Raw genomic sequence first — 13,307 nt, 5'->3', positions numbered from 1 at the left:
AGGTCTGTTAGTAATAATAATGAAATCAAGGCGCGACACATGAATTAAAAGAGATATCAAAAGCAACCATCTACCAGATCTTTTTTATGCTTGGTTGCATAAACCGTTACGACGTATGAGTTCCACAAAATTTAACGGACAAAACGCACTAGATCTTATGCAATCTTATGTTTCTTTTTTAATACGCCACAAAATAAATTTTTCCAATTTTTACTTATTGCTGCCTTTGTAAGATCCATTAACTATAAGAACGTTTCATTTTTAGTCGACAAAGCAAAAAACACCTGGAAAAGCTTTTACATAATTAAAAATGAATATAAAAGTGTTAATTTTCGTATTAGAACTCAAACGGAATGAATAGTTCCAATATTTGGTAAAATCATCGTCACTAAGGAAATTGCACAGTATAATTACAAATCTGCATAGAACAGTACCATTTCATAATTTTCAAAAATAATAAATCCACATTATTGATATAAATTAGATTATTTTTTTAATAAAGTCCAAAGCACAATAACTACTTAAGTGTACGACAAAAGTTTAACTATAAGTTCAAGTGTGCTTTTAGATTTTTTTAAATACTTGTTATTTTTTTTGAAATTCGTTTGATAACAATATTCCATTTATTTGTAATTCTTTTGTTGTAAAATTTAGCAAACAGAAAGATGAAAATTAAATACAGAAGTTTGTGTTTCTGTATATTATTACAAAAAACGCTATCAAAAGTACTGCGTATCATATTTGTTTATTTAATTAAGAAATACTAAACAATCAATAGACAAACAAAAATTATGCTAGCAATATGTCAGCTATTGCAGACGATATAAGCAATCTAATTAGAGCACGTTTCGTTTTTGATTACTTTATTTATAGTAGTTATAACTTACCAAGCGCGTATAGTTTTTTTGGTTTAACAAGATAAATAAAAATCTCTTATATTTGTTTTGAGGTCACGCATACAACAAATCTTTTTTTTATTAAATATATTGAGATTTGTAAATTACATAAGCAGTTACAGTGAACAGAAGAGTATATAGAAATTTCAGAGAGGATGGTCCCCCATTGAGAAACTATATGAACTGCTGGAACAATAAGTGGAAGAACACCTAACAAATATTAAAGATTTGTGAATTGTGACTAATAAAGATTTTCTTACAATTAAAAAAAACGTTAAAATTGTGTTTTCGTAAATATTTTCATTATTATATACGATTGCATAATTAAACATGGATGTTGTTGAAATGATATATGTATTTTCATTTCAACAATATCCAGTCTAGAAATTTGGTGTTGATATATCCCAAATTTCTTTCATTTCCTTTTTTGTAAGATATACTTGCTGTTTCAATCAGATAGAAAAGAAGCAGATTTAAATGTATGAAATATAAAAGCTAATCTCTGACTTGTAAATGCATACTTGATGGTAGATATATTAGTAGATTTCTTAATAGATAACATAATCTGGCGCAACAAGTTTGTTGTGGAAGCTACAAATGAGGGTTGTAGTAGTATCAGAACAAGAAATATTTTAGAGAAATATTGTATTTATTTCAATCAATTTTTTTTTCGAATTTTTCTTCTTTCATAATAACAACAATAGTAGGTTTCTGTTTAAATATTAATTATTGCTTGAGCATATGCACTTTTTACAACATAATGAATAAGAGAGCAACAAACGTAGTAATGACAATACAATAAGTATAATGAATCAATCAATGTGAAGAAGAAAAACGAATCGTATTCTTTTAATATATATTTTTTTTATATATTTCTAACCATGTGAGACTAGGCAACAACGAAAAATAGATAAATCCTCTTATTCTACGTCGTCTTCTTGCATTTGCCGTTCTTGTGCGACAATACGTGGTGCTATCTGTGGCAGTCGTTGGATTAAGAGATGGAACACTTGTGGTTGCAAAGTTTGTTGGAGTACTTGGAGCAGCTCATTGGGCTGGCCGCAAACGGCGACTGCGTTACCCAAATGGTCGACTCCATTCTCAAGATCACCAGCTCCCAGCAGCTCTTCACCGAGCTGCACCTCCTGAAGGAAGAACCTCTGTACAGCCTCATGATCCTTCATGTTGGGGAAATTTGTGGTTGTACGCTTGCCAGTGGTGGAAGCCTTCTTGGTCCTACGCTCTAATAGCACAAGGAAAAAACAAACGAAGCATGATTACACAAAATGGGCAAATAGCAAGAGTTCCATGCTTACTTTCTCTGAGTTTCTTCTTGAAGTCGGGATCTTTGTGGCGCTTATGGTCAAAATATATACAGTAGCCTAAGAAAAGGGTCCCGCAGACGCCGGCGGCAATGCCTAGCGCGGTGCTCGGCGTCAAACTCGACATTTCCTTCAAAATTTCCTTTAATTCTCCGGGCGTCTCAGTAATTGCAACCTTCCATCACGTTTATTCAACAAGAAGGAAGTTTTGATGGCGGGGCCTCGATCGTCCTTTCTTCGACAATTAATGCACACAAAGACGAATTTTGTTTGATTGATTTTTCCAAGAGAATTTAACGGAAACTGTATGTGTGTCAGTTTCGTGGGAAATTTGACTTTCCGTCCGAGACAAGTGAAAAACGCGTCGGAAAATCTAGTTACCAAACGCGTTATCGAACCTTTCTTCCGCCACTGCTGCCAACCGCTATATCTTCAATACCGATTCATGAACTTTAGATGCATACTATTTATAATTTCCTATTAATATATTCTGATAGTGCATGCTTTTAATTGACTTAATGAGTGTGCCAATTTTATAAACATTTTAGATACATTTTATTTCATGAATGGAGAAAAAATGGACCCAACATTTCAAACTAAAAAATCACTATGAATTTTGTTTATTTCCTTTTTTTCTTGATTCACTTTCCAAAATGTGTGTATCTAGGAATGATAGAATGGCTAGAAGTGTTGTTTAGCAGAAGGAGTTTGTGTGATGCAGTTTATCAAATTTTTAAGTGTATAGTATTTCGGCAGAGACCTTGAACTTATATTGAAATGAAAAGTTGAATATTGATTTTGGGCCGGTGCGGCGCTGAAAATGTTTTTAACGATTTTGTGTTGGATGCTCCGTCTTGATGGTTGTTGACCAAGCGGCAGACCAAACCAGACCAGACATCGATTGTTTGCCCTTTTCAAGATGGCGGCCGCCGTTCTGCCCACCGCCACTGGTACTAATTTAGAGAAAATAGAAAGGTATTGTTACATTTTAATACTATTATCGTATCCTAATTAACAAGCCCGAACTCTTTCTGATTATGTTACATGTTAATTTCTAATTATTTTTAATCTTTTCTATGAAAACAACTTAATTTATGGGTGTTTCCATCAATCAATACAAATACGATTGTTGTTTTTAATATACTTTTAATCAAATATACATACGCTTTTGTAATCTTATTATCAAAATACACAACACCATATGTTGAATGTATATTGTTAGATTTTAAGATCTTTCATCTGTTATTCTATAATTATTAAAACTAAATTGTTTATAATTTAAATTTATAATTGAAGATATAATAAAAGTAACTATATTTAAACAAAAACGTAATCATTTTATTCTATTCTGGTTATTATCTCTTTGTACCTATCATTATTTTAGTAACTGACAGTGGTTGTTTAAAATTTATTTCAGTTTTTTAAATGATTCTTCATACAAGGAAGCTCTTGAATCATCTGCAAATTACAATACAAGATTATGTATAGAGAGAAGAATGAGACTGCCCTTTTTGGACAGCCAAACAGGAGTGGCACAGGGTCATTCATCCTTATTTATGAACAAGAGACAAAGGATGCCTGGCACAGTACCTGGACAAATTTACAGTTATCCAAGGCAAAGATGGAGAAAGAAGAGGAGGCAATATTTGAGTATGAATGCAAGGGCATATGGTCGAGCAGTTGACCACCTGCTAGATGATGATATGCACAGTATATCCCAAGTAGAGAATCCAGCCCTGCAAGACACTGACAGCAAGGACTCACAATTGCTGTTGAAGGATGAGGTCTCAAAGGAATGGTTCTATGACGAACAGGATATGTTGGATATGGATGCATATGATGAACCTGATCCTGATTCTGATTTGGATTATGAGGAGTCTTACAGTAAGAGGAATAAAAAGCGTAGAGGAACAGGCCGGGTAAGTTGTGTAAAATTTAATTTAATTTATGAATGTAATATATTTATTAAATTTGGTGCCGTTTCCAGGGGCGAGGAGTCGATTCTCCTGGAACACCTGGTAGACGGAAGGGAAGCGGTAGAGGACGTAAGAAGTCTTCAATTCACAATTTCGATCCGACGCCAGGCGATCCGGACAAGCCTTTCGCCTGTGAACGTAAGTTCTTTAGACGTTAGCTTCAACGAGCTTTAAAATTACCATGAAAAAAAAAAAACGAAATGAACCAGCTCATCATATTTATGAATTATATATTAAATATATTAGTTTATCGACACAAATCAAAGAAATATCAAACTTGAAAGTTGAATTGATTCAATTAAGTCTATAACTCTTAATTTAGCTTAGAGATAAATATCTTACATACTTTTACCTGTAGCCAAAGACATACTAATATTTAATTGCAGTATTTTAATTTACCTTGTTATATATATATTTAAGATATTTTAAGAACAGAGCGAGAGGGTTATCTTAATTTTAAGAATATATTGTAATGATGAGGGCTTTAAAAAGTTTAATAAGCTTTTTTGGTACTCATTCATTAGTTTCTTTTTTGTTTAGTTTTACGAGAGTGTGGGCTCATTTATAAACCTTCAAAATTCTCGTTCATATACATATTTTAATAATTAAAGTGTTTAATGAAAAGAAGAGATTTTGTTTTTAAATGAAATTACCTTCATCGAACATATCCTCTAATTTTAATATATATATGTATTTATTTATAGTATATACAATTAATGAAACCTAAAAAACGGCTCATGTAACGAAAATCAAGGTATTTTAAAATATTTCAAATGTAAGATATTTTTTACTTGCTGAGAAAAGCGTTGTGTGTATTTGAAAATTTTGAGAAGAGATCGTTAATTAATGCTTGAGCATGGAAAGTGAGTCGTACAGCAGATACAGATAGTATTTAACATTGGTTTTTGAGAATTTGTTGATTCTGGTATTGTTGTTTATTGCGAATGTTAATTGCTATTTGATATCTCGAGTAGCTCCTATAGACTACAAATAGTGTTTACGCTTGATGCTTAGAAAATCAGCTTTTTCTTCTTATTTATTGTTAAGACAGGGACTCGAACCGAAAAAGAGGATTGGAGCAAGAAAAGTGATTTATCCGCCCTTTTATTTTCTAGCCTTTTATTTTCCGGCGTACGAGTGCGTGTGATTTTCGGTTCGGGTTCACGACGTTCTATATTTGGCCGCTTTGGTTCTTTTACCGTACTATTATTAATTACTAATCAGCTCTGCTCTCTATTTGACTAACTGGCAGTTGGCGATTTGACTAGCTTCTCTTGTTATTTTTTATTTATTTTTAGCGGATTTTCATTACTTTACATTCGACTTTTTTATATATCATCTAATGCCCGGAGCGGATTTGAGAGATGTTCGGTTCTAGTCCCTCTAATTGCTAAGCGATTGAGCGTGTACACTAAAAAATATGAGAAATTAAACAAAAAATGAATAACATGTAAGAGAAATAATTTTTATGCTCTTCAAAACTCTTCAATTATTATGACGTATTAGGTCCTATCTATATACATATATTCTGGGAGGGTTGTGATTTGAAAACACATTATCATCCTCATTGTAGATTAATCCATCAACATTTAATATATTATAAAAGATTAGATGTATATTTGGTTGCATACACCTTGTGATTTGAATTGTAGATGATCATCATTGTTGATTTTCCTAATATTATTTGAGTTTATTTATTTGTTATATAGATACATATTTATATATATTCTTATATATAAATATATTTTATTCGTAATTAATTGATCATTGCATAACACATCATGTGTCGCCTGGGGGTGGATAGTCTTATTTTACTTGCAAATTATTTATATATTTTTTCTCTACAAAGTTGAGGGGAAAATTTTCTTTTCTTTTTTGAAGAGTATAAAACAAAAATTTACAGTGGAGAACCAATTGGATTTTTTTTTGTTCTTTGGCAAATTTCAGTGTGTGGGGCGCGGTACAAGACGCGGCCTGGACTGACTTACCACTACGGACATTCGCACAAAGAGGGTGCAAGTGACGAGAATTCGCGCGAAGCGGCCCCGCCACAAATCGTGCCCCCGTCAGCCGCGCCCATTCCCCCCATGGGGTCTGCCGCCGCCATGGGCGGTGGTGGGCTGCCACCCCTGGTCGGCGGTCCGCCGCCGCCCCACATGGGCATCGGAATGCCGATTGGCGGCGGCGGCGTTCCTCCGCTGCACCCCAATCTAGGCGGCCCGGCCATGCCGCCGCCACCTCTCCTGGGTGGCGGCCTCTTGCCGCCCCCTTCTGGTAATTTAGGAGATGCCTTGCCCGCCCCCGGTGCAGCTCCAGGAAACGTCTATCAAGATAGTTATGTGTCTTTCTTGAACCACCCAGCCGGTACTGCCTTATTTCTTTTATTTATTTACTATATACTTATTTGTGTTTTTATTACTTTTATTATTGTTATTATTTTACTAGATGCATGTGTAGTATACTTATTTTATTTTACTTTTGTTACCAAATAGTCTTTATTTAATACTGTTTGTTTATTATTTTTATCCTTATTGAATGATGCAAGTTGGTCCGAGTTTGCCAGTAGTTACATCAACAGTAGACCTAAACAGCTTTAACTTAAAATACTTTCCTTTTATTTTGCATTGTCTGCACTCATTAAATATTAATAATTCTCTGCCCGAAAAACCAAATAAGTTTTGCAAAGACAAATCCAAAAGTTCTTTCATATACATATATATATATTATATATTCTAAATGTGTTTTTATTTCTGCCGTTGTAGAGACACGAGACTCGCATTTATTTGTTTTTAATTTTTTTATTATTATTACATTGTGTTTTCTTGTGAGTGAGTGTATTTTGATTATTTTTATTTTGTCTTATATTTTCTTGATAACTTGTGTTGACTGGCGCGATATTTAATTGCTTCCGTTTGGACGATTTTAATTTAGGCACTCCCGGAAGGCGTGGCCGACAGTCGAACCCGCCCCAATTGCCGCCGACTCAGGCTCCTCCAACTTTGCCGCCAAACTTGCCCGCACCCGTTCCGCCTACCATAGAGGATCCACCGATGCCAGTCTTGGTTCCAGAGAAAACCATCGAAACGCCTCCTCAGATCCATTCGATGGTAGCGACGATGGAGCAAAAACCGAAGGCCGCTCCCAGTCCCTATTGCGATTTTTGTTTAGGCGATTCTAACGAGAACAAGAAAACCGGTGGCTCTGAGGAGCTAGTTTCGTGTTCAGATTGCGGAAGATCAGGTAAGGGGAAAGTCGATGAGAAGCCCAAAAAGGGCCGCAAAAAGAAACTTTAGTCAATTCGTTGAAGCAAATTCAATTTGTGTTCCTTATTATAGCAAAAGAAATATTCTAAAACCAAATTTTTGGGCAACACATATTTTTCTAAAAAAAGTCTATTATATACGTATTTGTGTATACTTGAGTCGCCGCAATTATTTTTATATGTATAAGTTTTGTTATATTATTATGTGAATGACGACAAGGGGAATGGTTTAATTTGGGCGACCAAAAAAAAAAAAAGAATGTCATAAGCTTCAGCTAGATCTTCTAATGTTTAATTAGAACAGTGGTTTTAAGTCTGATCGATTTGCAACCATTTGCTCAAAACGTTTGCTGGTCAAGAAGAAGCTTTACTTAGATTAACACACATATTATCAAATTCACTTGTGTCTCTGTCTAGATGATGTAATATTATTATAATATTATGGGATATGCAAATTCGCTTTGTATATATATAGGAATATGTTGTATTGTTTTCTTTTAAATGATAGTTGAATGATATTAATGGACCATATTTGCTGGACTTTAGGTGAATTTTTGATACAAAAGAAAAACTGCCAAAATATTGAAGAAACGCGAAAGAAGTGAAATACGTACAAAGTTAAAAATATGAGAGTGATGTTAAGTCCAGTATTCAAATTTTACCTAAATCAAAATGAATGATATAATAGTTTATAGAATGTACACACTGACTAACCACTCTGAAAAAGAAGAATGTGAAAAAATAATATTGGTGCACTTTTTAATTTTATAATTTCATAGTCTTCCGATTCAAGAGATTGAGAGAATGGGCATTTTTAAGTCAAACTTATTGATTTTTCGGTCGATTGAAATGGAGGCTGACATAAAGCAATTGTTTGTTGGATTTTTCTGATTAGTTGTTGTATAAATCTTGGATATTCTGAATGTCCTAAGGATTCCTTTGCAACAGCTCTTCAATACTTTGTTTCAATCGGATTTCTTAAAGGAACGTTAATTTTGAATAGCAGAAATTCTAGTCAATAATTTTGACTTTATTAAGTATATATATAAATATATATTTATAAAAGATGATTTAAAAGAATCTAATTAATGTATAATATTTATTTATAATTGGAGATCTGATGATGCTTTGTTAATTATTATTATATATTGTTTATTGCTTTAAGTAAATTGTAAATCGAAATATTTTTAACCCAACATAATTAGAAGAGATTAGATTTTTTGTTTCTGTTGGTGAAGGAAATATTAAAATGGGCGAAAGTTCCTAAGTGTTGTGTTGGTTTAGAAATATTTGGGGCATAATTTCGATGAGACGATTAGGAGAATTTATAGTTTTGTTCTTAATATTTGATTTATTTTATATTTTTTTCTCGAATCGATGGGAATTCATGTTTGTCGAGTGCGTGTATGTGCGAGGGATGTAATTTTTTTAACCAAAAAAAAAGTTGTGAGAACAGTTATTTTCCAAGCGTATATAATGTAAATTTAGTGCAATATTAAGTATATTAATATTAAAAATATGCCAACAAAGAATCTACAAAGAAACCTTAAAATGGAATGATGCAAGAAAATATATATATGAAAAAAAAAATGGACGACGAAAAATTTTCTTTTCGCTTTTTATTTTTAAGAATCTTGTTCTTTGTTTTCTCTACGTTTCTTTTTTTTTTCTCGAGTGCTGAAGATTTGAGTGCACTTCAATTTATGTACATTTTTCTGAAATACCATTGATTGCTAATGATGGAACGACCAACAACGAATACTCTTTCTTTTTGATGCATTGAAATTTTCGCGCACGTTATTGTTTTTTTTTTCGGGTGAACGCATTTTCTTCTAAATGGAAAAAGGAAAAGAAAATTATTTTGATGCATTGAAATCACGTACAGTAAAAGCCTTTATATACCAAAAAAAAAGAAAGAAAAATTTACGTAACTTGGAAAGTCACTGTTCTTCGGCACTTTGGAAAAAAATATCAATCCTCTCCTTCCGCAAATCCACGAAATCATTCCCCGATGGTCAAAGAGTCTTTCTGGGCCTCGTTGCTTTAGATATTCGGTTTGTGCGATTTTTTTTATTGCTTTTCAATTGTTGAGCATATTTAAGCTATTTATTTTTCAAACGATATACAGTGGAACCTCGCTTAACGAGTTTAATCCGTTATAAATTTTCAGATTTTTACTCGTAGAGTGAAACATATTCAAAAATACACATAATATGTGTACACAAGTTTGAAAAATGATGTAAGAGGCGCGCAATCTGGGACTTCTCTTCTCCTCGTCACTCGTTATGCGAAACTACGCTCGTTAAGCGAGTCATTTTTCTTGCAATTCATTTTGCTCGTTATGCGAGGTTCCACTGTATTAAATTTTTATCAATATTCACAAACGCCAATAATAATTCATATGAAAATAATAATTGCGTCGGGTATTAAATAAGTTGTGTTTTGTCGTATGGTAAGTATCTGATAACTTCTTGATCACTTACATAATTATTTTTCCAATGGTTATTTAGTTGTAATTAATTGCGATTAATTCTTGTCCTATCTAGGCCATCCAACGTGTTTGCAATTCACAGCCAATATGAATATATCGGTGAAAAAGTACAGATGGCAATGTATCGAGTGTAAATGCTGTTCTGTGTGTGGAACTTCTGATAACGACGTAAGTACTTAGATAATATAGTAAATTATTAGAATACGCCAAAAAAAAGGTATGCATTCTCATTGTACCGATGGTTTCAGGATCAATTATTGTTTTGTGATGATTGTGATCGCGGATATCACATGTATTGTCTGAGTCCTCCACTGACTACTCCTCCGGAAGGTTCTTGGTCTTGCAAGTTGTGTATCCACGAATTCCACAAATAGAATAGCGTTCCCGGGGAATGAAGCGGAGACACGGAGAGGAAGAAAAAGGCGTATAGCTTCTTAATTTCGTAGTATTCGAAATAAGTGATAGTTTTTAGTTCACGATTTCTTCCTTGCGTTTGCAACAAGTCGTGAAGATGGTATTTCCCTTAGGTTTGTTACGTTCTAATTTTAATTTTTGAAGAAAAAAATCAGCATCCTTAGTTTGTAATATATTTTTTTATGAAACTTATTTTTTTTTAAATCATACATATATATGTGTGTGTATAAATTAGTGATGTATAAATTGAAAGGGAAACGACTTAGGCTTAAGTACTTAAACTACGAAGAGTAAGAGAACATAATTATATTGATGAGAGCCAGAAGGGTTTTAGGATTATGTACTTATAATTATCGAAAGAGAGAAGAAGAAAAAAAAAACAATTGAGATTTGTAAATTATTATTATTATTATTAATGGCCTAAACTATTGATTCACATGTGTTTTTTTTATACATATATAACTTAATTTCTGAACTGTTGTTGATAATAGTCCATTCTCTTAATTATTAATTATTATAGCTACCTCATACGGTTTTTGTTTTTACAAATATTCTATATACAAATATTATAATCCTTCGAAGCTATTTTTTTGTAATAAAAAAGAAATGAAACGAAAATATTCAATCAATATACATCATTCATATACATATATATTTATTATACTCGAAAATCGATGCGCGTGTTTGCAAAGAAATCAATCGTCCGCGTATGAAATATGATGTGCGACTGTGGTTGCCTGTACTTCTAAAAAAAATATATTTTTATGATATTTATAGATATTGAGAATGAAAGATTTAAAAAAAATGTAAATATTTTATTAAATTTATAACTTATTTTTCTAGCCTCATTCAGTTGAACAATACTAGAATAATAATGCAGATGAATTTATTTAAAATTAAGAATATATTATAACACCTCGGATGTCCAGATATTGCCTATACATGTACTTTTATATTCCAATGTGATCGATATAGTTAAAAAAAATTGTTTAATTTTACCGACTGCTACTATTTATTATAATTATAATAAAAGAAATATTATTTTTTAGTTGTTTTTTTCTCTCTTCTGATACCAAGCGAATATAATCTAGTAACTACGCTAGCAGCTGTAATGAACTTTAGTAGAGTTCGGGTATTATAATAACAAAACAGTGGCTGGCGAAATTGCGCAAGATGCGTAAGCTAAGTGAATAGGGAAGGTGTGGAAAGAAACGATTATAAAAATCAGAGAGTCGAACCGGTTTTAAATTTTAACTTTAACGAATTTAAATTGCTGTATTTTTCGATTTTAAATTTTAATTTCATCCGGAACCGAAACTGAACTGAAATTTTTAGACGAACCGAATCTGGAACGTTAACAATTACTTGGAACGTAACCGTAAACCCGAACGAAATTACTGTCGGTTCGACTCTCTGATAAATATAAATATTTATAAAAAAAATCTAGCATTTTTTTAGTTTTATATATGTTCATATATTTATAAATTAAATTTAAAAAATGTATATTTATATAATTATTTAATTTGTGCGTATAGTTGCATATAGTAATATCATTTTTTTTAAATACGTATAAACTTTTCTAGTGTATTGATTTCTTTTTAAGAATTTGAACAAAGTAATACTTACATTCAATGTTTAATTTTGTCAAAAAAATCTATTTTTAATATTGAGTATATAAATATGGAAAGAGAAATATTAAATTCTTTTTTCTTACAGTTTTTGCATTTCAAGAATTATTTTTGCGAGATGTATAAGTGCGCATATTCATACGATAGTTTAAATACTTGGATGTTAAACGTGTTTGTTGGATCTTGTTCGATACTCAAGTTATTTAGAGTTATTGTATATAAGACATCCAAATTTACCGTTATTTTTGCTTACCGGTAAATATTATTAGTTAAAAAATATGTTTTAATTGAAAAATTAAAATTGTAAAAACTGGACAACATTTGCTGCTTTTGCGCAGAAAATTTATGGGTAACATTGGCTTAAGTAATGTACGCTCAGATGTACAGTTTCTACAGCTACAAGATGATATTAATATTAGAGTAGAAAGACATATGGATCTTTGTAGCAGATCAATTTGTTTCTTTTTATTATCTTGCTGCATTTTTTCAATTGACAGAATCGCTCAACTATATCTAACAAGCTGTTTCATGTCGTTCTGTTATCCCCAATATTTTTTTTTCTAAATTAATTTTGGAGCGTACTATGAAGAATTTTTTTTGGGGATTGACTAAAGACATTTCTACTCGTCGGATATTAGTTATAATTTGGTAAAAAATATTCAAGTAAATTTACAGGTAATCGCATTTGTTGTTAAAACCGGTTAATCGTTTACCGGTAATGGAAGTCGTAATCTCTCATTTACTTTTCTAGAAGTACAAATTTATAAAAAAAATATTCAGTAAATGCACTATCATTATTTCTAGGACATACAAATTTAGTTGCAAACGTTATTTATTGAAAGTCCATTACAAATAATGATGCCAATTATATATATTTTTGCGTGTTGATATATTTGTTTTAATTGTATATTTACAAGAAATAATTGAAATTTGAACTTTGCTATAGTTAAAAAATATATAGTACCTGCTGTGACTCGATAGATAAAGCCATTTAACTGAGTCATTGTATTTACTGAGCAATAAATATGTATATTACTTCATAATAATGATAATGCTAACAGTAAACACAACAATATTAAAAAAAATACATTGCGAGAGAAAATATTCGTTTATTGTAATAATTGAATTTTCAGTTAAAATACTGTTTACTTTATTTGGTATAACTAAATGTTCAAACGAAAGAATAGATTCTAAGTAAAGTTTGAATACCAATAATCGTTGTTTCGGTGAAAAAAAATTGAAAAAACATATGCTGCAGGGCTCAGAAAAAGCATTTTATTTATAGTTTGTAAACTCAGGATCCGGTATTTCCAACTAC

The 13,307-nt window shown here is 31.7% G+C and overlaps 2 protein-coding genes across 2 annotated transcripts; one reads left to right on the top strand and one right to left on the bottom strand.

The window, feature by feature from the left end:
• Positions 1-1,738: 1,738 nt before the first annotated feature.
• Positions 1,739-2,641, bottom strand: LOC108566057 (mitochondrial import receptor subunit TOM20 homolog). Its single transcript, XM_017925755.1, has 2 exons — positions 2,213-2,641; positions 1,739-2,139 (listed from the first exon to the last, which is right to left on the bottom strand). Exons 1-2 carry the CDS (start codon positions 2,343-2,345, stop codon positions 1,817-1,819), a joined length of 456 nt encoding a protein of 151 aa, XP_017781244.1. The 5' UTR covers positions 2,346-2,641; the 3' UTR covers positions 1,739-1,816.
• Positions 2,642-2,870: 229 nt separating this feature from the next.
• Positions 2,871-10,794, top strand: LOC108566056 (zinc finger protein ubi-d4 B-like). The gene is made up of 7 exons (XM_017925754.1): positions 2,871-3,193; positions 3,636-4,137; positions 4,206-4,332; positions 6,142-6,558; positions 7,126-7,434; positions 10,003-10,115; positions 10,196-10,794. The coding sequence occupies exons 1-7, from the start codon at positions 3,138-3,140 to the stop codon at positions 10,319-10,321; spliced, it is 1,650 nt and encodes a 549-aa protein (XP_017781243.1). The 5' UTR covers positions 2,871-3,137; the 3' UTR covers positions 10,322-10,794.
• The last annotated feature ends 2,513 nt before the right edge of the window (positions 10,795-13,307 follow it).

Source organism: Nicrophorus vespilloides, unplaced genomic scaffold, assembly GCF_001412225.1.
Source record: "Nicrophorus vespilloides isolate i.1.1-1 unplaced genomic scaffold, Nicve_v1.0, whole genome shotgun sequence".
NCBI lineage: Eukaryota > Metazoa > Arthropoda > Insecta > Coleoptera > Silphidae > Nicrophorus > Nicrophorus vespilloides.
The sequence above is the reverse complement of the archived record's forward strand: the minus strand, read 5'-3'. Positions and strand labels throughout refer to the sequence as shown.